This window comes from Lepidochelys olivacea (assembly GCF_965140295.1).
Source record: "Lepidochelys olivacea isolate rLepOli2 genome assembly, chromosome: 7".
NCBI lineage: Eukaryota > Metazoa > Chordata > Testudines > Cheloniidae > Lepidochelys > Lepidochelys olivacea.
In genome coordinates this window covers 6645204-6672898 of record NC_140417.1, presented here as the reverse complement: position 1 = coordinate 6672898, position 27695 = coordinate 6645204, and the positions used below count along the sequence as shown (strand labels likewise).

The window sequence follows — 27695 nt, the reverse complement described above, 5'->3', positions numbered from 1 at the left end:
CACTGGGGAATGAAGGCAGGACTGAGAGACAGAAGCCTCACAAATGCACCCACCAGGTCCTCATTGTTAAAATTTAAGAGAGTCAAAGGCCCAATGAAGCATTTGGTTTTGTTTTAATTTGTAAGGAAAATGGTTTCTCCTAAACCATAAGGAGAGGACTGGGGTTAGTTCTCCAAAACACAGTTGTGCTGTGTGTTAAAGTCATACATTAAGTATATTAAGCCATTGAGGTGGGCAGTTTTTTGTTAGCAGTCTGGACTATGCCAATAAGAAATCTAATTGGCAAGCTGATGCCAAAAGCTGTAAAAGGAGTTCTGTTTCTTTTGTATCCATCGTCTGTGTGTGGGGGGGGTGCTGGTGGTGGTTCATCTTCCTTTGGTCTTTTAAGATCTGTCACATTGAGTACATTACGGAAATGTGCTAGATACACTTCAGTTTTAGACTCAATATTTCACTGCTCTGATGTGGAGCTCTAGTTAAAACCTAGCCTTGCATTACCCGTGCTGGCCATTAATAGAGTAGACTGTATCTGAACGAGGAACATAAGGCAACAGTTGGTGACACTGTAGGTGAATAAATGTGAACATGTTAAGAGATGCTGAGAAAATGGGCCCATGTTGAAGATCTCTGTGGAAGCCATTTTGTTTCTGACAGGCAGGGTGTGCACTCTAATTGGCTTGGCCAGTCTCTGCCAAAAAGCTTGAGAAACATTGGAGAGAACCTTTCGTATGTGTCTGTGTTTTTCATGCCTGGATTAACAAAGACAGTGACAAACACCAATTAATTTATCGTCTAAATTCTGTTGTTATACAGAATGTCCTTCATAGAGCAAATAGCCTTCAGCCAGCTATTCTTAACTAATCAAAATTACTGACTTCCAGCATGTTTTTAGCTTTATTATTCTGTAATTATATTTACAGGAAAATTAGGTTATAGTTTAAAGTGAGATGATACATACAGGTCTAAAGCTTAATTTATAACCACAAAGCTGCTAAAATGAGATGCTATTGTGTAAAAAGAAGGTGTAGAAATCATTGGCTGTAAAATGGTGTGAATGGAAATGTCAAATCACACGTCTGACTTATGTTCACCTATTCATTTCATTTCCACTCTTCCAGTCTCTGTATTCATATTACATTTTAAATTTATTGTTGAGTCTTTGAAAGATAATATTATAGGTAATCTGAAGCCTAAGCAAAAAAGCACCATTTGATTAGAACCAACCCTTTTTGTACAACAGACACAGACAGCATAAAATGCAGTGAGGGCCCAACCCAAACCCTACTGAAGCCAAAGAAAAGATTCTCATTGACTTCAAGAGGCTTCGGCCACGGCCCTAAATGAAGACAACAAACGGTTCCCCTCCTCTTAGATATTGAATCCCACTTTAGTATGATTATAAACGTGCATCCTGCATATATGTATGTATTTAATACAATTAATTTTTATATTAGATATACTTATAGACTGTTAACAAAAAGAATCATTTTTGTAGCAGTAAAGATGAATAGCTCAAAAGAGGAAAATTGAAAGTGATTTCTTTACTTAGGATATAGACAGTTGGTCTATAAAGGAATAATATTATAAATTGGAGGGAGCATATTACAAAATTCATCTATGTTATAGTTACTAACCAGTAAATATTAAATGAACCTGAAGTTGTCTTCTGATATCATTCAGTGATAGCAATTAATTTCACATTTAAATCAAAAAGTAGGAAGAAAGCATGAATAACTTAATATAAAGCATCTGTGTTCAATTGCACTTCAAGGTTACCACTTCAGTGTATATAATATTCATTGTAAAAGTGTCGGTGGTGTTCCATACTAATGAGTAGTCATAGTTGGCTTCTTCTGCATTTCCACCTGTCTTTGTCTGGTTTACAGTTTTATATCATTTTACATATAGAGGGTCAGATCTGTAGCTGCTGTAAATCAGCTACCTTACTTTTCTGATGTACACCAACTGAGGATCTGACCCAAAGTTATTTAAAGCATTGTCAGCAGACCAAATAGGTAAGAAACTGTGCTGTAGAAAAGATAATTATGACTGCAGAAGTCATAGTACAGACCTCTTGTTTCTTTTTTCTCTTACAAAAACAAAAGCAATGGTATCATGTTGCTAATGGAGTTATTCTCTATTGTAGACAGTCGCTTAGCAGAGAGAGAAGTGTATTTACCAGTGATTTGTAAAAGAGTTTGGGATTTATCACTGATGGTCATATTAATGAATTCTAATATCACAATGCTAAGCAAACAGTGATTCACAATTGGCTGCCTGCTATTAAAATAGAAGCCCTCAGATTCCTAGCAGTAATTTACAAATTAAACCTATGAACGTGTTTAGTTCTACCTTGAAGTCTGGAAACATCTGATTGGATGTTCCCAAACAAGGAGCCTCGTTAAAAAGCACGAGTGCCAGAGCAGCACAGCTAATAAATACAGCAGGCCTAATCACCACCTCCTGCAGTCAAACCAAGAGAAGGAGGCTGAGGGAGAAAGTCCCACAAGTTGGATCAGGTTCCATAGGTGTGTAATTTGAGCATTGATTTGGGAACTCTTTTGGAATGAGTTTGTTTTCATCCGAAGTCTCACGGTGATGCAGGTACTGTAGATCATTGTTTAGTTCATCATTGCAAAGCGACTGCAATCTGTTTTGCCTTGCAAAGCCCACTTGTGCCATCCTTACGGTGAGCTATACCTGACCACATGAGCTGTCAGTGGGACAGCGTATGGAGTAGGGTGCTAATGGCTGAGAGTCAGGAAGGTGCAACTGGGCTGTTAGTGCATCTTGTATCTCAAAGTTTTATCACTTCTAGTAGTACAAAATTGAGAGGTCTCGGGGGGACTTGGATGTAAATCTGTGCTTTTCTTATTAGAAGTAACAATAATTTCCTTTCCTCCTTTTCCTTCAGTTCCAGATTATCAAGAACAGGATATCTTCCTATGGCGAAAGGAAACGGGCTTTGGGTTTAGGATTCTAGGTGGAAATGAGCCTGGAGAACCTGTAAGTGCTTTTTAAAAAGTGGATTTATGTTAACCAGTGTTACCTTCCAGAATCACTGCAAAAACGCATGCAGTGCTATGCAAACAGCATCTCTGTTAAAATGAGAGATGGGTCTAAGCTAACACCACACATCCAAACACCCCTAAAATTTGAGGGGAGCTCTGAACTTCACTGTTGGTCCTTATCTGTATTTCAGGCCAAACCAAACCCCTAGATTTATCCACCCACCCCCATGCACCTAGATCGAGAGAGATCTTCCAATACAGCTTCTTTTATTGTTGTATTTGACCTTTGAGCAGTCTTCCCGCACCCGCAAACACACACATTCTCTGAGCCTCTTAAACATAAATCTAGTACCCATGAAAGGTGCCAGACTAAGAGCACCTAATGCTCCTGTCTATTCACTGAGCAGCAATATAAATTTCTACATATTGTCCTGTCACATTTCTGCCCATTTATGGAGCATGATTTTTCTCTCATGCCAGAGTAAATGCCCTGAACTCAGTAGGGCTAAACTGAAATTGATGTGCATGAGAGACGAATCAGGCTCAAGGACTTCACGGACAGGTCAGAGGATAATTCAGTCTCAGTTCACCTCTTGGCCTTCCTGGCAGGACTGACCATACTATTAATCATCTTTCTATTGTATTATAGAGCATTTTTTATAAAGCGTGTCTCTCAAAGTGCATTATCTGTAGAGGTTGAGGGATCTGATATAAAATTATGGAATAGTAACAGCAGAAACAGAATATGCCAGTAGTTTTTTGACGATTTCATGATGTGGACAGGTGTCTACTAACACCTGGACGGTTACTTACTAGAGGCCTCTGTACAGAACAACTGACACATGTTACTGTCATTTGGATGCTGTTGATTTGGGTCACACTCAGACCGAGGCTCCAAATCTCATTACTGCTCTCCTGTGATTTCCAGCTGTCGAATTGATTGTTGGGAACATGCTCATTCAACATCTCTCTCTCTCTCTCTCGCTGTTTTTAAATTAATCAGATTTACATTGGTCACATTGTACCAGTGGGTGCTGCTGATGCCGACGGTCGTCTGAGATCTGGAGATGAACTGATCTGTGTGGACGGAACACCTGTTGTCGGAAAATCTCACCAGCTTGTAGTCCAGCTTATGCAACAGGCTGCCAAGCAAGGTCATGTCAATCTAACTGTAAGGCGCAAAGTGGTATACACAGGTATGTTGTCATGTGACCACGTGGGCACAGCTCTTATTATTTTCAATCTGGGTCCAGTGATCTGCTTGCTAACAATCAAAAGCTCCTTCTCCTAATATTCTTGCAAAAATGGGAATGCCGATATGGATGCAGATATTATTTCAGCCTTTGTGTTGATTTTTATTTTATTTTCTATTTTGGCTGTTCAAATATTGTTTAAATATAGGTTTCTTTCTGGTTAAACATGAATCAAGATTCTCTGTTTGTATGCAGCCTGGGCCTTTTCGGTCCTTGTGCAGGTTTCTGTTAAAGCCGTTCACTAACACGAATCGTTGTTGTTGTCATTACTTGTATGTATATGGTAGCTTCATGATGCTCAGACACTCAGTAAGAGACTGTCCCTGCCCTGAGGAACTTACAATCTAAATAGACAAAACAGAACAGGGCGGAGGAGAGGGACAGAGGCACAGAGAGGGAAAATCACTTGCTCAGGTTCACACACAAGACTGCCATACAGGTCTCCAGAGGTCCAGTTCCCTAGCCTTTGGACCATGTTTCCTCTCAGCACATCCCTTCAGTTCTGTCCTTGAGTGACCATTGAAGACTGAGGCAAAGTACAATTGTTTGAAACTCTTCTCTCCTTTTTCATTGTGTGAGCACCATGTTCAAAAGCTAGGGTGTTCCCAAATTGATCCAAGATGAAAATATAACCATTCCTGCTGGTGAACATGGCTTGGTGAACATGAGGCAAAAAACAGAGACATTGTCAAAGAAAATGACAATGCAGCTAGCGAGCTCATGATGAAGAGCCTTCTGAATGATAGTTGATTTATGTATCCCTCCTGTTGACTGGTAGCACTGGGAAATTGCTTTATCTGCACCCAAATTTCAGGGAGTTTAGGTTTGGTATTTTGGTCTGGGGCCATTTCTAGACAGAGATGATGTGAAATAGATCTTCAAGGTGAGGGCTCAGCAGAAGAACAGGGAGTGAGGTATTTTAAGCTTAAAGGAGCATCAAAGTGATCTTCAGATTGAAAAATAAACACATACAAGTTGTTAAGGCTGTCACAGCCACTCTAAAACTGCCCCATGTTCTTACAGGTTGAACCACAGATGGGCTTCTTGCAGGCAATGTGAAATAAGTGCTTATTTCTTCACTTGTGCTACATTGTTGAAAGTATTAGTTAAGCATAAATTATTTGCCTAAACAGCCTGCAACCCTAGAGTAAATACTGTGGTGTTTTGACATTACTAGTGTAGAGCCTGAAATAGAGGGTGGGTTTTATAGAGGTGGGGATTTTTTGTTAATTTTTTTTAATCCAGGCTAGAAACTGGCTTAAAAAGATTTAGATCATATTGTGTCTGAGCTTTTGGTCCCCTACTGCTCCCCTTAGCCTTGTGTCAAGAGGGTTTGAGAATGTTAGAGTCTAGGATTTGCACAGGGCGATGTTTGCAGTTTTGCCTTTATATCCAATATTTGTGCAGTGCCTTTGTCTTCGTCTCTTGATGGGTAACGGCGTTCAAAAGCGCATTCTAAGCATTTTATATCTGCGTGGTCCACGGATGGCTTGACATTTTTCTGTCTGGCTTTATTCGTTAAGATGTTGTTTAATGGCCATTTGCTTTTGTTGTAACACCACCCACAACTTCTGTTGTTCATTGTCTGTACTGTTGTAGTGCCTAGACTACAGCCCTGTTGTACTAGGCACTGTACAAACATGAAACAGTGAGATGATCCCTTCCTGTGCCTGACTCGCTAAGCCTTACTATCCCTTACTATGGCCGATGTGCTCCGGAGCTATGTGCGTGTAAGCAAGACTCTAACTCTCCCCTAACTATGGGGGCAGCTTTATAATGTACAAGTGGTGCAATCTAGGTAAAAAGAAAAGGAGTACTTGTGGCACCTTAGAGACTAACCAATTTATTTGAGCCTCTAAGGTGCCACAAGTCCTCCTTTTCTTTTTTGCAAAGACAGACTAACACGGCTGTTACTCTGAAAGCAATCTAGGTAGTTAGTGGTACTTAACCCTGCGTCTTCTCTTAGGCCTGGAATGTGTACAAAGGTGCTCCAATTTAACTAAATGTGTAGTGTGGTGGTATTTAACGGGGACAAGCTGAACCAATGTAAACCAGATTTAAAACGGTGTAGAGCATCCACACACACACACACACACAGTCGCACTGGTGTAACTCAGCGCAACGTCGCTCCTTCAGTTAAATCAGTGCAACTTCTCTGTGAAGACAAGGCCTTAGTTGTGCTACTGCACCCACATGCAAGCATTTGCACGCCTGCCACGCGTGTGTTTTCCGTCTTGTTTCAAACAGGTGGCAGCCGCTGCTAATGACTGAGTACAAGGTGCGCAGAGTAAATAGTTCCAGTCATCTGCACACAGTAAAATAGACCTGTTCTGCCATTTATCATAGGCACAAGTTTCTGTCGCCGAACGTTTGTAATACTAAAAACAGTGTGCTCTGCAGACAGTTCAGTGAGAATCCTGCATTTCTTCTGCAGTTCCAAAAGCAGAGAACGAAGTCCCTTCTCCAGCCTCCTCACACCACAGCAGCAACCAGCCAGCTTCCCTGACGGAGGAGAAGCGGACCCCGCAGGGAAGCCAGAACTCCTTGAACACTGTGAGCTCGGGCAGCGGCAGCACCAGCGGCATCGGCAGCGGCGGGGGCGGGGGAAGCGGTGTGGTCAGCACCGTGGTGCAGCCGTACGACGTCGAAATCCGCCGGGGAGAAAATGAAGGCTTTGGCTTTGTGATTGTGTCCTCCGTGAGCAGGCCCGAGGCAGGGACAACTTTTGGTAAGTCCTGGGAATTGTCCAAGCACCTCGAATGAGACAAGAGTTTGAATGGTGTTGGGCAGTCAAGAGTAGCTAGGATCTAAATCATTTAAAATTCATGAACAAGCCTTGATTTGTGTAATTAATAACTTCACTGAATGCTGAGCATTAGTAGGTGTGTGCCTCCTGGGTTTTGCTCAACAGTGAATTAAAAAACGCAGATGGATATTGTAAACAGCCCCACCGATGACTGGAACTCCTTGAGTGCACTCCAGAGCTAGTTTGCAGTGGTGTGTTAACCACGTGCCCTGGGTTGGATTTTGCTGTCCATCAAATAGCAGGGGGAACCTGTGAAGAAGGGGCACATGATACTGCAGGAGGGAAATAACTGAATGGTTGAAATTTTGCCCCCTGTTACCAGTGGAGATCCAGTTCATTTAAAAATAGCAGCTGTTACATGATTAGCTTTTCTTTGGGGTTCGTAGGGCTGCTCTTGGCTCACCGTAAGGGGATGAGCAAGCTGATATCTGGAAACTGCTAAAATGTTAGTGGTTGCCATAAAATCAAAAAGAAAGCTCATCTCGTTAAGTTCCTGCTGCCTCCCACCTCCCTCTCCCAAACACACACTTCATTTCAATAGCGGAAAATGAGCAGCTGACATGACGCTGTTGTCTGTATGCTGCTTTAATGAATTTGGTTACCTGTACTTTCTTAAGAGAGCCCGGTGTGGTACATGTGTCCGCGTAGGTGCACCTGCATGCATCTCTGAAGAACCCCCTCCGAGCCATTTAATTCTTGCCAGGAAGATGTAATTCTTTCTGCATAGCTAAAGAGGGTTTTTTTTGAAACAATAATTAATTAAAGGAATGACAGATAGTGGGGACGGCCTTTGTGCTGGGATATGGGTACGGTAGGAATGGAAGTAAGGTTGTGATGGGAATGAATACCCTGCATGAGGCCATATTGGCTTCTATGCTCAGGGGAGTATAGAAACTACCCGCCTCTGCGTATGCACTCCCAGGACACACATCCTCCAGAAAGACGAGGAGGGGAAAAGAGGAGGCAGAGCAGTAGCTCTCCTCCTTCCTGTGTAGCAGGTTGGGCACACCAGGCCAAGTAGACTGCACCATCCTATGCAACCTGCAATGTTCCTCAGGTGCGCTGGCAAGCTTGGGGAAGAAGTGCCTCTCGCTGGCTTTGTCTGTACTGGCCTTTTCTCCCTAAAATTTCTCACCATTGCTGTCGCTGGTGAGAGCATGAGCATAGTGATGGTGCTTTAACTGCCATGTCTTCGAGAGCAGTCATTCTTAGCACTGGTAGAGCTGCTACAGTGCAAATTTTAGGGGGAAAAGAGAGTTGTGAAGACAGTGTCTCAGGTACAGTCCATCCCCAAGCTCCTTCTGGAGGAGGGCAGTCCCACGTGTCCCTCAATACCTCAAAACTGCAAATTGGTCCTGGGTATGTTTATACGAAAGCACAGTGATCTATTAAAGTGTAAACTGAATATGAAGAGAGTTTTATGTACTTGAAAGTATTTAGTATATATGGTAAAATACACATTACAAGATGTGAGATATACTGTGCTTTTTTCTCCATAAAGGAACTTTGTCATAATGTGAAAAGTTGTTTACTTGAACCAGAAATGTTAGCTAAATGAAACTGCTGTAATATAATTTCTGTAGGATTTCCACGGTGATATGTTTTGACCTTTGACTGTTTTTCCTTGAATTTTGGAGTTTATTGAACTTTTTCCTAATGTTCTGCATGAGATGCTTGTCCTGAGCTATGCAGTGCTTGCCTCGAACCTGTAGTTTTTTGTACCTCTCACATGGGTGGTCTTTAGAGATGGGCCAAACTGATTCAAAAACTTCCCTGGTCACCTCATCATGAGGTCAGTCATCCGTGATCAGTAAATAGGTTAGATTGAAAATGAATTTCTGATTTTGATGCCCACAAAACATCCTCTGAAATGAGCAGTCCAATGGTTGTCTGTACGAGAGAGGAATTTGCTCGCTATTGAGAAATACCATCCCATTTCTAATCACCCTTTCTGCTGGTGATGAGCGTGTGTTTCCCACCTTGTCATATCCCGCTTTTTTTAGCCCTTTCTTCTTTATGGTCTTTCTGGTACTGTAACCCATGTAGCAGTGTGTATCTCTAAAACTACTAATAAAATAAATGATTACAGCATATACACAGAGCTGCCTTTTGGGGATGAATGTATTCCAGATGCAGAGCTGTCACTGTGTGCCTCACAATCTCATGCCCCACTTATCATGTGATGCATGTCTGGGCTTGACTGCAGTTTCAGGAAGCTAGATGGTTTGTTTGACCCGGGTTCTGTGTCCTCTAGGCTCAGTTCTGCAAGGTGTTGAGCATCCTCCAGTCACATTGATTTCAGTGGTGCTCAGCCCCGTACAAGGTCAAGTGATTGTGTGCGGTGTGAAGACATTTCTGAGTCTGGAATGCATTCCTCACAAAATGCTCTTGCTATGTAGCTCTCTTAGATATTTGGATTGTTCTGCCTGTGGTTTTAGAGCTGTTTAAATCAGGAGTGCCTCATTTCCCCTCTCCTCCCCATCCCCCACCCCCAACCCTATGCCTTTTAAGATCATAAAATGGGAAGAGTTAACAAATGGTTATGAGGAGGTTGGTGGTACCAAGCAGGTCAGGTATGTCAGTCTTGGCCCATTTCTAGTAGTCCTGCGCCTTGCCTAGTGCTTCCTTTGTTCACTATGGAAGAAACAATGTCTTATTGCTTACCCATGCAGCATTGATAGAATAGATCTCTGTGGTTAAAAGGGGAGTCACACTCCTTATTAGGCATAGAGTGATTTATCTTTCTAAATTGAGAAAGAACAAAACATTGGCAGAAGCTTGAACAGCAGTTGGCTGAGATAAAGATGAGAGATGCTGACTGAAGTAACCTGCAAGCAGCAAGGTTGAGTTTTCTACCAGCAGTTTCAAGGTTGCAGTACAAAAATAAAACCTCATTTGGGTTATTTTTGGACTGTTGAGTGCAGTTGTAGCCTCTCAAAATCTCACCATTTGTAACCAAACGAGAGGGCAGAGTTTTGGTGGATTAGCCACCTGCAGGAAACACCTACTTGTAACGGTAGTAAGTTCAGGTGAAGCACTTTGCACTCGTATAGTTGATTGCCAATGTTTTGAACAGTGGCAGCAATGCTATCCTTTAATAACTTTTGCTTGGTGCATTAATTAATTAACCCTTAACCTTCTCTTTCCCTTTTCAACCCTTTTTCTCCTTTTCCCCTTCACCGCTGTCCCATGTATATAAACAATTAAACAAAAACAAAACCAATACAAAAGCAGGAAATGCATGTGTGGCCATGCCTCACAAAATAGGTCGGATAATTGAGGGGAGCCCCGCAGACCGCTGTGGCAAGCTGAAAGTAGGAGACCGGATCTTGGCTGTTAATGGATGTTCCATCACCAACAAATCGCATTCAGATATTGTCAACTTAATTAAAGAAGCAGGAAACACTGTTACGCTGCGCATCATTCCAGGGGATGGTAAAGTATATGCTCATTTCTGTCTCATCCAAATGTTTTATTTCTCTTTGGCTTTTCATGTCACTTTGAGCTGCACAGACTTGCAGGTTTCCATTCTCAACCCACCAGGCTGGAGTTAGCATTGAGAAGTTTTGCCACTGTCACACAACCATATTTCTTCCCACCCCCTTTCTCCCTTCACCCCCCCTATAACTGGAAATCAGTTTTTAAAAAAAAACTAGAAGCACTAAGTCTGGTCAGAAATTAAGATCCCCTCCCTCCTGTATTCCTCCATCTGTCCCTTCTGTAAATATGACCCACATCTCTATGGATTTTGAAACTTTATTTGATTTTTGCGGTGATAATACTGCATTAGAATATTTGGGAGAGGATGCATGCTCTGTAAGGCATGAAGTCCCTAAGGTTTTACATATACACAAGCAGTCTGTATAGCAAAAGGGATCACAGAAAGGGATAAACACATTGTCATGATTTAAGCTGTTTGAAAAGAAGCTTTGTTTTTATTCAGGGCAAGTTGCTTTAGGAATGATCTCAGTGCAGTTTGAAATGGTTTTGCTCGGTGACTTTGGTTCTTGAGGAGCTCACAACTGATTGGTTCAGGAGTTACACCTAGATGGGGTTTCACTGTCCCCAAATTTTATTGTCCCAGGGATTACTTTTAATATGCCTGATAGCTGGGGCCAGACATGGTCATAGAGTGCTTAAAAACAATTAATTGATCTTCACCGTGCCTAGGGGCTTAGCAACACAACCACTTAGTTTGTGGCAAGCTGTGATGTAAATCTACCCTGCTATGTGCTAAGGAACGGTTAGTGAGAAACAGCAGGGTCTATACAAGCACTTTGTGCATGGCAGGATAGAATGGGGTAGATTTACACCCCAGTTTGCTGCAAACTAAATGTTCATGCAGACAAGCCCTAGGATTGAATTGGGAAAAACTCTTTTCCCATACCTATCCCTGACTATACCATTAAGAACAAGGCATAAATGTTAGGGATATTTCTATAGTAGGATTAAATTGTTATGATTCTGAATCCCATATTTTGTATTGATTCTCTGTAAATTGTGTGCTCTAGATTGGTCTGTAGTCTGAATTTGCTTTGTAGAAATTCTCTCCTGCTGTCCTGTTCGTGTCAAGCTGAATCAATGTTTATAGCATTTGACGGCCCTTATTCAATCCTAATGAGCATTTTGAGAATCGTGCAATATATTATTTGCAGTCCAGAAAACTCAATTAAATGAAGAAAGAGTGCAATTAAGGAAAAATTGGCTCAAATAAGATAGCCCATTGCAATGAAAACTATTAACATGAGGTTTTTTCACCCCACAGTCTGACTGGAAACATTTTGCTGTCACTTTTGCTTTGGTGTCCACCACACAAGCCATATTGTACTCTGAATCTATGAAACAGAGTTTATGGCAGTGAATGTTTTTAGAGAGCTGGAGAGAAACTATGAATTGAGCCATGGATTTTCAAAGGAGCAAAAGGAGTCGCATGTCCAATTTCCAGTGGAAAAATTCAGTGGTGCCTAATTCTCTAAGGGTATGTCTACAATGCAAAGAAAAACCCATAGCACTGAGTGTCACAGCCCAGGTCACAGTGCTTGGGCTGCAGGGCTAAAAACAGCTGAGTAGGTGTTCCCTATTGGGCTGGACCCTAGATTCCAGGACCCTTCCCGCTAATCAGATCTCAGAACCGAGGCTCCCAACTCCAGTGGGAATGTCTACACTGCTATTTTTAGCCATACAGCCCAAGTCCTGCGAGCCTGAGTCAGTTGACCCAGCCCCTCAGACTTAGCACCACAGGGTTTTCTTTGCAGTGTAGACGTACTCTCAGACTCCTTTGAAAATCACAACCTGAAACAAAAATTCATGCCTTACCCAAGAAGCCTGATTGCAGTGCTATTAGTTATAAAAATTTAAATTGATTAAGACCAGAAAATATCTGTCCTTATAAACCACTTATATTTAGGATGAGATGTTCTTTATGTTTCAGGGCTTGTTCCTTATGTTGCTAAGCAGCAGGTCAAACTCTGTGTGATCCTCTGCAGCTTCCAGTGAATTGAGTATTCATGAATAATGAAATGACTATAAATCGAATAGGCCAGAATCTGAACTGGCCTGTATGTGCCAATGTTGAATAGAGACCTAGAGAAAAGTCGTTCATTTCCTTGTTCCGGCAACTGAACAAAATTGAGAGACGTTGACATCTGAGTTATAAAAATCTTGAATGGTTTAAGCATCTTCACATAAGAGAGGATTTGCTCTCTCCCACACGTACTCTGCCAGTCAGTGTGTGTGTGTGTGTGTGTGTGTCGGAAGCATGCCAGTCTTGTGCACCCAAACACACACAACAGGATTATGGGAGACCCAACATACCACGTTAACTATATTTAAGCTGGGAGAAAGACATGCAGACAGTGGTGAGCTAAGGCTGTTCTGAAGGCATTCCACGCTGAAAGGAAAGAAAGGCAAAGGAGTGCCAAGTAAGAAGGGAATGATCTTTACACTAGTGTCACTCAGAATGCAGGCCTTTGTTTTCACTTGCACTTTGCAGTTCAAGGTGATTTTGTCAATTTTACTCAGCAAGCATTCAAAAGTCATAGTACAGCCCCCCTTCCCCCACCCCCCAAAAATATCAAGAGAGATTTGCTTTAAAATCATGAGGTTTTAAAAAAATCCATGTTGGGTTCTTTTCATCTGCCTTCTGGATTTGGAGCCTTTAGGGGTCATATTTTCAAGCTTTTCTCCACAGCCAAATATCATGAGAAGATCACAAGTGTGGCATCGCTTACTAATGAAACTAAAAAGTTTTTAAAAAGTTATTTTAACTGTGTGATACTCCTAGGGCCTCTGAGGGAGTCCTACAGTTTAAGGCCAGAAGGGCCAACAAGCCCATCTAGTCTGCCCACCTGGATATCACAGGCCACCAGCAACATCCAGCCCCTGCATACTAAGCCCAGCAACGGAAATGAGACCACAGTATCACCGCACACAGGGGAGCCTATATTACGCTGCACTGCAGGCAGAGAATAGGAGGAACCAAGGTGTACTAGTGTCCAAGCCAGGAAATGAATAAAAAGCATTTGTATGTATGTGTATATGTAGATAAGTTCTGTCCCATAAATATTTGTATAGTGCCCATTGAGGTCCATGGGAGTTGCACATATCTATCCAAGGGCACAATTTGGCCCATAGTGCCTTCAAATATTTTAGATAGTTATTTTGCTCTTTACTAATTTAGGCCCTGATCCTGCATGCACTTAACTTTACACCTTCCTGAGTACTCCCACTGAAGCTGTCTGTGAAAGCAGTGGGACTGCTACAGTACATCCAGTCAGTCGCATGCATAAATCTTTACAGGATATAGGAAAATGTGTAGTACACTGGGAATGAGTGTTTGGCATGGGAACAAAACTAGAAGCAATGTCTGTCTGTTTCATCCCTGAGCCTGAACTTGAAGTGTTGGTGAGTACCCACTCAGTTAGCTTGACTTAGCAAAGCTTTCTGATGGTGGCAGTGGAGAGAGCCATCTCTGTTGTTAAAGGTGGTTTGAGGCGATCTAAACTAAAGTAAAACGTTGCAAACAGCCTTTCAGCAAATGATATAGCGGTTCTTACAGAAGTTAGTAAATCTAGACAACCTTTAAGTCAATTAGATAGATGGCTCTTCTCATTTCAAAGCAGGGAGGACAGTAGAAATTATTCGGGGAGGCTGCTTGCCTTGTATCTCGAGCCTTTTTATAAAAAGTTAGTAAAAATACTGCACATCTGTTGACAATTACTAACTCTTATGCTAGGGTGGTCTAAAGATAGACCCAGAACCATGTCATGGAACTTCATCAGTACCTAAGATTGATATTCTTAGCATGACCTCCTAAGGAACAAGGTTATTGTATTCTGTTTATACCCAGTCTTCATGTCATACCAAAATGGCAATGGAAGGTTTATGTGGCTTGTGTGCTCTTTGGATTCAGTACAATTTAGAAACATTTTATTTTGGGAGCAGATTGTAGCCTCAGGGATGCCCAAGTGAATTAGACAAGACCATGTTGTCTTAAAATCCAACAGTTCTTGAATGCAGCCAGTGCCCACAAGCAGGAGTGCGTATCTCTGCACAAGGCTGGCTGGCTCCAGACAGCATCACCCCCAACAAGCACAGTTAATTTCACTTTCCTTTCCTCAGCCTCTCTCCAACCACACTCACCCAGTTAGTGGGGAAAGGAACATCTGTTACAAGGTGTCCTATAGTTTAAAATAAAATAAACCGATGCAATAAAATACAATCCCAGCATTAGATACATTTCCAGAAAAGCTTCCAGCCATCATCTTCAAATCACTCTTCTTTTACTTGAGACACATACCTTCCATTAATGCAAACTGGCATGATAGGGAACTTCCCTCAGAGTCACCAGGGAGAAATACCAGATGACAGAAGCGTAATGCAAACATGGTTAGGCAGGAAAGAAGACTTTAGAGTTACTGGAGAGCCAGGTGTTTTGTTTTGTGTGTTAACTTGGGCTGGAAGCAGAAGCTAGTCAAATTCGGACTAGAATTTTTATCACTACCTACACATTTTTTTAAAAGTGAAGATGATTAATCATCGGAACAACTTACCTAATGAGGTGGTGGATTCTGTGTCACTCAAATTCTTTATATCAAGTCTGAACGTCTATCTAAAGCTGTAGCTCAACCAGAAATGATGTAAGCTTGGGGAAGGAATTGCTGGATGAAATTCTCTGGCCTGTGTTTATGCAGGCGGTCAGACTGGATGACCATAATGGTCCCTTCTGGCCTTAACACTGACGAATCTATGAATGAAAGCCCATTCGCAAACTAAGAGTCAGTGCAGACAAGGCTAAAGTAATCAGTAAGCTCAGCCATGTTAGACTGTGGTTACTTCGGACTGTAGCCCTTCAGAGGAATGAAAATAGCCCTTAGGCCTCCTGTCCAGCAGGGGAAGGTATGCCATTTTTACAAGGGCACAGGATATGTCTACACAGCAAAAGCTACTCATGGGCTACCTGACCTGAGCTAGTGTGAATCCAACTAGTGCAGGCAACAATAGAAGTGATGACAGTGCAGCGTAGGCTTCAGAGCAGGATAGCGAACTCAGTGCATTCCCAGGGTCCGTGCTAGGCCCACACTGTTCTTCACCGGTATTGTTACCCACACCAACTGGATTCATGCTAATGATTTCAAAAGAATACCTCCATGGTATTCAGTGGACTTCACACTGCCAGCAAGGGACAGGATGTGCCTTGGATAAAAATCACGCTATAAGCAGTGTTCCCTCTAATTTTCCCCACCACATGTGCGGAATGAATTTTGTTCTGTGCACCAATATGGAGGTGATGTGTGACACATCACGTTCATATTGGTGCACAGAACAAAATTCATGGGGTGGGGGTGGGGCCAGGGAAGAGGGGTTCATGGTGCAGGAAGGGGCTCAGGGCTGGGGCAGAGGGTTGGAGGGGGAGGGCTCCGGCTGGGGGTACTGGCTCTGGGGTGGGGCCAGGAATGAGGGGCACAGGGCTGGGGCAAGGGGTTGGGGTGCAGGAGATCTGGGCTCTGGGGGGTGGCCAGGGATGAGGGGTTTGGGGTGCAGGAGGTGCTCCAGGGCTATGGCAGGCAGAGAGGACTCCCCCGAGCTCCCTCACCCTGGCTGCAGCTGGTCCCAGCCAGGCAAGTTCCCTGAGCACCTGCGCAGTGCTAAATAGTCTGCCCTGTGGCCACGCAGCTTACAGGGAACGTAGTATATAAGTACTGCGTATTTATTTGATTATTTATTATTGGTAAGACACTGTAACTACCTACAGAAGGGGGTTAGTCTTTTCTAATGATCAAGATTTTCTGAAAAGGTAATCCTAGATATTACTGCTGTATTCACTGAGTCAACAGTTCTTACTGCTCTTGACTAGGGAACAGGCTTCCATTTGTACCTTGAATATCATGTGTTCCTGGTGCTTTTGGTGATTTCTGTTCTCAACATGTTTGTTTAGATTAGCTTCAGAAATCATAATTATCATAAACGGTGGATGTATTTGTTTATTCTGATTTCCCAAGCAAATGTCATTGAAATTCTCAGCACTTCCTCTCACATAAACATAAATATTGAATGTCATCTTTAAGAGTGTGCAACTGGTTCCATCTATTATAACCATTTTAAAGATGACTTTTCCTCAAAAAACACTCACTTCTGAAGACTTCCAAGTGAGCACTTTCCTAAATGGCCAAGCAAGGAGGAGTTCAAAGATTTTCAAGTCCTTTAGTCCTTTCACTAAAAGTCCTTTCACTTATTGATGACTGTAATCCTGTAGATACATGGGAATTTCTCTCTGTGTATGAATGCTTTCTTGAGCTTATCCCTTAACTTTCATCGAGAGTGTATGCACTTAGTGCATTTTGTAGTTTCTAAAGCTGTCCAACACCACTTTCAATAAGGATCAGTATAACATATGCATACGGCGAGTGCATAGGATCATGGACACTTAACATTGCAAAGGGCCTAATTTCGATCCAGATTTCAAACACTCACAATGCTTCAAGAGTATTTGTATCTGGATATATGGTTTGGTTTCGTATGGCTCCCTCCTCCCCCTCTCTCCCCCCCCAGTCCTTCTCGTTCGTGCCTTGCCCAAAGCCTTTAAGAAAATCTGTAGCAGAGCAGGAGCCAAGTCTCTCGTTTTTATGACTTAGCCACAAATCTATCTTTTCTCTCACTTGCAAAATTCATATCCCGGGCCTCTTCCCAAAATGGGCTCAGATTCCAGCCCTTGCCCCCAGAAAATTTGTGGGAATTCAAATCAGGGTATTGGGTTAGATCACAATTGGCCTAACTGCTCCTACTGAAGTAATAGTAAAACCCCCATAAAACCCAAAACACCTGTCAGGGATGGTCTAAATCAGGGATTGGCAACCTTTGACATGTGGCCCATCAGGCTGGCGGGCTGAGACAGTTTGTTTACCTGCAGCGTCTGCAGGTTTGGCTGATCGCAGATCCCACAGGCCGCGGTTCACTGTTCCAGGCCAATGGGGGCTGCAGGAAGCGGCATAAGCCGAGGGATGTGCCAAAGGTTGCCGATCCCTGGTCTAAATAATACTTAGTCCTGCCATGAGTGCAGGGGACTGGACTATATGACCTCCTAAGGTCCCTTCCAGTTCTATGCTTCTATGATTCACTCGGAGCAGAGTTAGGCCAATGCTGAGGACTTTGAAAATCTCACCCTTCAGTTTTTGTGTGTGTCTGATACAAGTTATGCCACTCCAAGGGAGTGTGTATTACATTGAGCATAGAATGTGCAATAGACTGTATTTTAATGAACAGTAAGAATTTGAACAGCACAATTGGTTAACTATTAAAGAGAGATGTGGAAACCCATGTGTTTTTGATCATGTCCAAAGTGTTAAGTCAATAGAAAACTACCATTGCCATCAATAAGTTTTAGATTAGGCCTGTATTCAATACATCCCATAACAAAATCTTTAAAGGTATCTATTCAGATGGAGTCAGTATTGACTACGTTGTGGGTTATGGACTATTTTAGTGTTCTTATAAAAATAACCCAAATGATCTTCTGACTTTTGAAGTAATTAAGATTTGGCATATGTGTTGCTGCTCAAGCAACAAAACATTCTGTGAGCCTTAATTAGCCTATACTTTTTAAAAATTAACCTTAGCTCTCAATAGTGAAGTGGATAATGGAACACATCTAACCCAAACTTCCTAAATATTTTTCTGATCTACTTGTATGCCTTTTCTCGGAATTTCCTCAAGATTAATGAAAATGCTGATGAAATGTGGTTGCTGGAGAATAAATCCAATTTACATAAAAATATAATATTTATTACTTTAGTGGGACATCTTGCTGTACACAATTTACATTTACAATTTACAACGCTCTGGCATTATTTCTGATTGAGGCATCCCAACCCCTAATTAATTTTTCATTGGTAATGGATTTAGAGATAATGTCTTGAACATTCAAGACTTTTCTTTGTTATTGAAGGAGCACAGAATACAGTAATAGCGGTGACAGGTTAGTGTTTAAAAGACTTCCGGTTAGAAGGATCACAGGGGCAGAAGCGAGGCTGTAGTGGAATTTTCTGTGTCTAACGACAACTACTAGAAAAAGTCAAGCAAGGACGACTGTCAGCATCATGTAAAATTCCAATGTGCCACTCTTGTTTAAAACGCCCTTCCAGATGCATAGCTGCAGTGCTGTTGCATGTGGCTGCATTTATAGAAGGCTGAGAGAAATTCTATCATCTTTATTTTCCTATTGTTTTTTTTTTTAATCAAAGGCTTTCTATATATATATATATATATAAAAGGGTTTTGGGGCAATCGTTGCACAGTGTGTGTTGAGATAAATACTTAATCGTTACCTAGTAACAAAATTCTCCTTTCAACTACTGGATTTATTAAAGATGAGCCAGTGCGCTTGCCTCTCAGGCACGTTCTTAAAAAATGTATTTGATGCTTCCCAGTGAAATCCCATTGCAAAGCATGCATTTGTCTTTGAATGAATTCTCTGATTTAAGATCTTTTCTCACAAGGAGCACCATTTTGTTTTACAGAATCCTCCAATGCTACTTTATTGACCAACGCTGAAAAAATTGCTACGATTACAACCACACATACTCCTCAGCAGATGCCCCAGGAACCCAGGTCTGCTAATTTTCTTTGAGGCGAGCATGTTGGTGTGCTATTTCTTTGGTTATTTCTGAGTCATCTTCATTTCCCATGAGTTGTTTTTTTCCCCTTTCTCCTCCTCTCTCTCATTCATTTCAATAGGAACAACACAAAACCAAAGCAGGAATCCCAGTTTGATTTCAAACCGCCCCAGGCAGCACAGGTAAGGGATGCCTTTCTGATTTGCTTGGTTTACCATGAAAATGTGGTTCTAGTCTGCTAAGGGTTGTGCTTAAAGTGTTCTCCCTCGAAAATTTATCTTGTGAGGCCAGATTCCCTCCTCCAGTTTGTCTGCGAAAGAGGGATCACTGATTAGAGTTTTAATATGCATTGATGTTGTTTCATATGACAAACACTTCAAACACAGAGCTGCATCAGGATTAAAAACAAAGACAATTAAATATCTTATGACAGTAATAATTTATGTGTTTGTTTACTGGAGTGTGTTCTTTGAGGGGGCTAGCCTGAAGGTGTTACTGTGCGCCAAATGACAGATTCAGAGGAGAAAAAAGAAAAGAAATCAAAGTTTGATAAGAGGGCTATAGCATGGGTTCTTCGGGTTTATCATAGTATAGGCCACAACTTAATAACAGAGAGATTATTTCATGGATTCTTCCCCTCCCACTGGCAACTGCAGTGATAACCACTCTCATTACTGATTGCTAAGCATCTTTGTGGTAATACAGCAATTACTCTGCTGTGTAGAGAAGAATAGCATGCCTTTTTAGTAGTCTTGAATAGAATGTGCCAGCAGCTAACAAGAAGGAGTAGCTAGCACCATGGGACCAACCAGCTCTTTGCAGACCATTAACAAACACTCTTTGAATCACAGGTCTTTAGGAGCAATGAGAAGCCTTTGTCTTTGTATGAAAACAAACCTTGTAGATATATATATATTTATTAAGATGATTTAATGTCCATTGTTAAATATTTGCCAGGCCCGGCAATAATACAGAGTTCAACTTCTTGTTCAGTTCTGTACAAATTGTCTTCCCAGGACCAAGATTTTTACACCGTTGAACTGGAAAGAGGAGCCAAAGGATTTGGCTTTAGCCTGCGAGGTGGCCGAGAGTATAATATGGATCTCTACGTGTTGCGGTTAGCTGAGGATGGTCCGGCTGAGAGGTGTGGAAAGATGAGGGTAAGTACAAAAAGAGAGTTGGGGAAAAAAATCTATTTGCAACAAAAGTGGTGGGTTTTTGTTTTGTTTTGTTTTTTTCAAAAACTTTTTCACCGTTTTTGGCTTGTTCCAATAATAAGAATAGATTTGAAGTGCCATTGTTGTACCAATTCCTGCTCCGAGAGTGCTGTGTTTGCCTCCCATTGAAGTCAGTAGAGGTTTGCACACATGCATCCCAAAGAGGGTGGGAGAGTAGGGAGGCAATCTTAAAAAACTGCTGCACCATTCAGAATTAATTGCAAGAACTTTTTGCAAAAAGGAGTACTAGTGGCACCTTAGAGACTAACCAATTTATTTGAGCATAAGCTTTCGTGAGCTACAACTCACTTCATCGGATGCATTCAGTGGAAAATACAGTGAGGAGGTGTTATACACACTGTAAGGAGAGTGATCACTTAAGATGAGCTATTACTTTTGTAGTGATAATCAAGGTGGGCCATTTCCAGCAGCTAACAGGAATGTCTGAGGAACGGCGGGGGGGAATAAACATGGGGAAATAGTTTTACTTTGTGTAATGACACATCCACTCCCAGTCTCTATTCAAGCCTAAGTTAATTGTATCCAGTTTGCAAATTAATTCCAATTCAGCAGTCTCTCGTTGGAATCTGTTTTTGAAGTCTTTTTGTTGTAATATTGCGACCTTTAGGTCTGTAATCGAGTGACCAGAGAGATTGAAGTGTTCTCCCACTGGTTTATGAATAATTCTTGACATCTGATTTATGTCCATTTATTCTTTTATGTAGAGACTGTCCAGTTTGACCAGTGTACATGGCAGAGGGGCATTGCTGGCACATGATGGCATATGTCACATTGGTGGATGTGCAGGTATACGAGCCTCTGATAGTGTGGCTGATGTGATTAGGCCCTGTGATGGTGTCCCCTGAATAAATATGTGGACACAGTTGGCAATTGGCTTTGTTGCAAGGATAGGTTCCTGGGTTAGTGGTTCTGTTGTGTGGTGTGTGGTTGCTGGTGAGTATTTGCTTCAGGTTGGGGGGCTGTCTGTAGGCAAGGACTGGCCTGTCTCCCAAGATTTGTGAGAGTGATGGGTTGTAGATCCTTGATGATGCGTTGGAGAGGCTTTAGTTGGGGGCTGAAAGTGATGGCTAGTGGCGTTCTGTTATTATCTTTGTTGGGCCTGTCCTGTAATAGGTGACTTCTGGGTACTCTTCTGGCTCTGTCAATTTGTTTCTTCACTTCAGCAGGTGGGTATTGTAGTTGTAAGAATGCTTGTTAGAGATCTTGTAGGTGTTTGTCTCTGTCTGAGGGGTTGGAGCAAATGCGGTTGTATCGTAGAGCTTGGCTGTAGACGATGGATCGTGTGGTGTGGTCTGGGTGAAAGGTAGCAATAGCGGTCGGTAGGTTTCCGGTATAGGGTGGTGTTTATGCTTATGCTCAAATAAATTGGTTAGTCTCTAAGATGCCACTAGTACTCCTTTTCTTTTTGTGAATACAGACTAACACGGCTGCTACTCTGAAAAAAGAACTTTTTTGAAAATTGTAGGGACTCCTTCCTCACTGCCAATCCTATTGCCCTGCCAACTACCGTGAAATGAAATGACAAGAGAAAAAGGCATTTTCATAATCTCTGTTATCTTGCTTACCAACCTATCAATAGCTGGCTTCTGTCAGAAGCTGCACTTGCTCCATATGTTGGCTTCTATTTGACCCCCATCTTTTGAAGTTCAATCAGTTGCTGTCCCCACCCCAGCCCTTATTCCAGACATTATCCCCAAATGTTAATGTTTCAATTTTCTTTAAATAACTTAGCAAGGTTCATGCATGAAAGAAGGTCTGATAAGCTGCCATCTTGGCCAACACACTGGGGATTGAACCAGGAACCTCTAGAGCTGAAAGCATGAGCTGCTAGAGGTGGAGCTAAAATTTCCGAGCTGGGCCCTGTAACAGACTTATATGCTTTACAGTCAAGGTACAGAGAGGCGCTTATGTAACACACTCACTAGTGAGCTACTGAAGTATTGCATAATTTTTCCCTGTTGTAACCCGAGACGTCACGTGCTACCTCTACCTACCCTGTATATGCAATACCTTGCTGTGGCAGGTCTAATTTAACTTTAGGTATGTGAGTAGTCCCATTCACTCCAACAATTAAGCACATGCAAAAGTTTTTGTGGGATTGACTGAGAGGTTCTCGGAGAAGAGGTCTATCATTGTTTTATAGGTCTGTAGACAACATGCACACCTGCTATGCTGTTTATTTAATAACTTTATAACCAGTATATTCTCTTCTTTCCAAAAGTAATGCAAGAAATGTTAATATTTGGAAAGATTTTTTTTTTTTTAAGGATAAACTTACAGCACCAGACAGCTGATGTAACACAACATAGTTCCACTGTAGCCAGAGTGCTGATGATTCCACAACCTTTGTTTTCCTTTCCTGATCAATTCTTGAATTTCTAAACCAGGCTAACTGATTCATGCCATGCATGTACAATCAAGTGAGAAAAGTTCCTAAACATAAACCAATATGTTAAATACTATGTTCCCTTAAGTGACATACTCAAGGTGTGGCATTCTTCTGTTGAAGGCCTGATTTTAATCCTAGATTCTGCTCTTTCATCATGTTGACAGATTGGTGATGAAATTCTAGAGATCAATGGGGAAACCACCAAGAACATGAAGCATGCTCGGGCCATAGAACTGATTAAAAATGGTGGCCGCAGAGTCCGCCTGTTTCTGAAACGTGGAGATGGCTCTGTACCAGAATATGGTGGGTCAAACTATGAAAACATTCCTTTCTTTCCTGGCATCACTCCATGAATGATTTCTCAAGATCTGAAGCGGGGATGCTTTTTATTTTCCTTTCTCACCAGTGTCTTGCCAACCTTTGCAACATATGGTTAGTTGCCTCGCTTGTGCTGAATTTTCTACACATTTCATCCTTTGCTTGCTTCCACGGACTTGGGCGCAGTGTAAGGCAAGATCATCAAAGCAGTATTTTTGGTGATCAGAGAGAAAAAAACAAAAACCGCATTGTCTTGTCCAACCATACAAGGAGTATTACTGAGCTGTGCCAAACTGTCTCTCAGCAGTTGAACTGTTATCTCAAAATAACTCTTTTCCTCGAATCAACACCAAAAAAAGGGAATCCTGAATTATTTTGAATCAGTAGTTTATTGTTAGGCTTTTTCCTTAGTTTTTCTGTATCCTTGGGCATGAATGCCAAGAAAGCTAATGGGTTTTGCCTCCAACTAATGTGTAAATATTTATAAAGTTATTTCAAAATGTTTATGCAAAAATAGATGAATTTGGCCCTTCTGAGTCCTTTTTCCCCCTTACAATATCTGTTGGTGTCAAGTCATTAATTTGTAAATTCTGAAAAAGTTAGGAGGTTATGAAAAGGTTTCTAGAGTCTGTTTTGAGGGAAAAGTGCTACTTTTCCTTTTCTGCTGAGATTTGCAGTAGAAGTCCTTTTCTACACCTGCCTGTTGGAGCTGATTAGGGAGAGTAATGAGTGGCTTAGAATAGTGTTCTATTTAATATTATTATTATGCCTTATTTATTTGAGATAATTGTTGAAAACTATGCCCTCAATGCAGGGCTACTGCCAACCAAAGGTCTTTAAAGTTTCTATAGAAACTGATTTTGAAGGGATGCCCTTTATACTTTTTTCCCTTATCTGGGATTTTGTTGTGTCAGTAAGTTCTAAGTCTTTCACTCCATTACCTAAAAACAAAACAAAAGAACATTCTGCACAATTCATGAACTAGGTTTTTTTAATTTACTGTACCATGTTCAAGAGTTTCCACTATCTGCTTATAAATCAGAATTGAATCTAAATGTCTGACCAAATCAGAATATAGATTTCAAACAATTAAAATATTCGATAATATAGAAAGGAAACTGTGGGTTTACAACAATAGCACTAAAATTATGTAATGTTTTTTCTACTTCTGTCTTTTCCTACTCCTTTTGATGTACAGTACTGCTAGACTTCATAAATGTCCTGTAAATTGTGTGCTTCGCTTCTTAAAGCATATGTCTGCTGCACTGAGGATGAAAATCCAGTACCAGTTTTCTTTTGGCTAATAATACGTTGAACTGCTAAGCATATAGTTTTCAAGCAAGTATTTAACATGCAGGGGCTGCACTTGTTATAAATAAATATATATATAAAGTAAATATATATATTTACACACATACACATTTGTAACATTTTGGGCTTAATTTCTTCAGTCGCAAGTGGTTTCTCGGATAATGTTAAGTTCCAGTATTTTTCAGACTTGATTGGAACGTGCTCCTATCTGAGGTTGTATATTTTTGTAATGAGTTTTGTACTTATTTTTAATGTTGTGGTCTTTGGTGGACTTTATTTTTTTGTTATTGTTTGATTGTTAATCGTTTTTCTATGACATTCTGTGTCACTGTTCCAGTTGTCTTTTAAAATGGATGCATCTGTTGTCTGGGTTACTGAATCACCTTTTAGATGTCTAATTATGTCACTATAATAACAACTGCCGTCTTTCCAGTCTTACCCTTGGGTGATGCCTAGACAATCATACTGGAAAAATAAACTTTCTTTATCCTAAGATAAAATATGTAGATATTTTTTCTTTCATCTTTGTTATGGGGAATCTAAATTTTCTACTTTTCTCTTTCTCTCTCTCTCTCTTACTTTTCTTGGTGCTGGGCTCTTCCTTCCTCAGCGATGATACCTCCTAATATCGCTGCATGTATGAGAAATGACAAGCTCGGGGAGCCTTGCTTCTACCTTACGGGCCATAATCAAACTACGGTTTGTAGCTAAAATCAATATTAGGTGTTTCTGTGCTGTGGCCTAATTCCCTCATATTGCTTTCCGCTTTGCTATATTTTTATATGTACAGCAATTCATTCTGAGCCCCCTACATTCTTTGAATTGTAAGTACACTACCCGAACGTGTTTAAAGCCTCGCTCTTACCTTGTACAATAGCCAGATTGGAAGAAAGCTGGGGAAAAATGGGGTGGTCCTCCCACACCTTGATTTTAAAAATCAAACCAAATAAACTCCCATGAGTTGCCACGGTGTTTTTCATCTGTAAATCATAAAAATAATGGCCAGCGCACAAAAAAACAATGACGAGAGAAGTTTAAATAAAAGAGCTTGCACACAAGAAAAATGAAAATTTTGAGTATTTAGCATGTGTGTTGTGGAAGAGTGAAAAAAAGATTCCGGATTGCGAAGTGGTTTGTTGGCTATTCAGTCATTGTCATCAAGACCATCTACTTTACTTAAAGTAGGTGACTCTCCAAATTGGAATTCAGGACGTGTGCTAAGTACTTATTTAACGCCAGCAGAGTTCTCTTACGGAAGATACTTAAAAAAAAAAAAGAAAGAAAAAGAAATCTGCATCTCATGTTGTCAGTGCAACTGCTTTAATGTTTGCCATATATGTAATAAATCATTCATAAGCATCAGTTACGAATGATGTGAGTAATTTTAGCTTAGCTGCAGCACAGTGTCATTGCTTTGCAGTTTGGTTCTTGAAGGTAGTTCAGATCTGTTTTATGGCAGTGAGATAATTAACAGAACAGGTGTTAAATCAAACTCATCCTACGTATTAGACTATCTTTCCATGTCTTTAATAAGGAAAGATCATAACTTCTATTGTCATCTAAATTGTGGTGAAAGCAAAACTATCCCACTACTATTTCATAATGTAATAGGACTAAATGAGATTTAGTAACATGTTTGAAGTTCTTGAAAAATGGAAATGACATTATTTATAGTCGAATTAAAATATTATGCTATAGGTTCAAAACATAGAGATCAGTTATATTATTTCATACTTTTAGTCATTTAAAATGAAACATCACACAAACTATAACTCTTTCTAAGAAGGCATGTCTTTAAAAATAATTTTAAAAGGTGATAATCATTTCCTAAAAGGCCCTTCTTTTTGGGAGCTATATCCTTTTAAAAACCGCAAACCTTCCTTTTTTTCACTAGAAACAACTTATTTTAATCTAAGCATTATAAATTGGACCAGGGGAAAAATATAAAATATCCCATGATGCGCAGAGCATAAAGATGAGAGCCACTTGGACTAAAATGGAGCTAATAAAGGGAAGCACCAATACTAATCAATAACTCATTGTTTGCAGTTACACTTAAATTAACAAAAGCTTCAGTTAGTCTTCTACTGACTGCTTTAACAGTTGTTTGCTTTTGGCACTAATGAACTCTGAAGAATCATAAATGGTGTCAGAACTGTAAAAAGCCATTTGTACCAAACAATATGCTCTTGTTGTTTTTCTTCCAGACCCCAGCAGTGACAGGAACAGTCCCGCCACAGGTTCACAAAATGTATCGGAAATGAAAAACATGCCATCTGACCGACGACAACACCCATCATTGGAGTCCAGTTATCCACCAGATCTTCACAAATCATCACAACATGGGGACAAGCGGATATATGTTAAAGATCCAAAAGGCAGCAGAGAGTTTAGCAGACAATCCAATGAACACCACACTTGGAATGGAACTTCTCAAAACAGTGGTAGTGTAACAGGCAGAAAAAAGGACAGATCACCAGGAAGGCGACAAGATAGACAACCAGAGAGAATGGTGGTAAATGGACAAAAAATGAAATCTCCTGAAAAAAGGAGGGAAGGGACAAGAAGTGCTGACAATACTTTGGAGAGGAGGGAGAGACACGAGAGGAGGAGAGACCTTTCTCCCGAAAGGCGAAGAGAAAGGTCACCGACTCACAGAAGGGATGGGTCGCCAAGCAGGCGAAGGAGGTCACTCGAAAGACTAATGGATCAAAGAAAATCACCAGAGAAGAGAAGAGAGAGCTCACCTGAACGGAGGGCAAAGTCAACTGACAGAAGAAGGGAGAGGTCACCAGACAAAAGGATCAAGGATGAGCGAGTCGGCCACAGAGAGAGGGAAGAACACAGTTTGAAATATGATACCAACAAAAGACACCCCCCTGAACAGAGAAGGAAACCCTACAAAGAGTGCAGCACTGATCTCAGCATCTGAGGTACTCGTCCGATGCACAGAGCCATATTCCAGCCTTTATAGTGCTGAAGGCTCTAAGAAGAGGGTAATAAAGCTGAAATTATCTTAGTTTCTTAAAATGATGAAATATCAGACACCTGCTGATCCTATGAATAGCAGCAAACGTTTTACGCAGATGAAATCTTATAACAAAAATATATACAAAGTGTTGTGCCTGATGTATAATATTAAAGAAAGTATTTTTAAGTGTATTCTTTTTTTTTAAGTTACTTGCCAAATGGTCCTAAAGGATTATAAAATTTTGTTTCTACATATTCTGTAGATTTCTTGAGAAAAATTCCTCTATCA

At 41.0% G+C, this 27695-nt stretch overlaps 1 protein-coding gene across 18 annotated transcripts in view; it reads left to right on the top strand.

Annotated features, from left to right (window-relative positions):
- MAGI1 (membrane associated guanylate kinase, WW and PDZ domain containing 1) overlaps positions 1-27695 on the top strand; it is a 477619-nt gene that overhangs the window by 448194 nt on the left and 1730 nt on the right. For 9 of the 18 annotated variants that reach the window (XM_084634942.1, XM_084634953.1, XM_084634955.1 and 6 more), the window contains 9 exons: positions 2915-3006; positions 4015-4207; positions 6699-6992; positions 10302-10505; positions 19085-19175; positions 19302-19362; positions 20197-20340; positions 22972-23110; positions 26644-27695. The exon at positions 26644-27695 is cut by the window's right edge and continues 1730 nt beyond it. In XM_084634942.1, the coding sequence (XP_084491068.1) occupies positions 2915-3006; positions 4015-4207; positions 6699-6992; positions 10302-10505; positions 19085-19175; positions 19302-19362; positions 20197-20340; positions 22972-23110; positions 26644-27368 (1943 nt within the window). In that variant the 3' untranslated portion in view covers positions 27369-27695. Of the gene's footprint in view, positions 1-2914; positions 3007-4014; positions 4208-6698; positions 6993-10301; positions 10506-19084; positions 19176-19301; positions 19363-20196; positions 20341-22971; positions 23111-25046; positions 25136-26643 lie in introns of all 18 variants that reach the window. The other 9 variants (XM_084634948.1, XM_084634958.1, XM_084634952.1 and 6 more) reach the window with 5 other exon arrangements.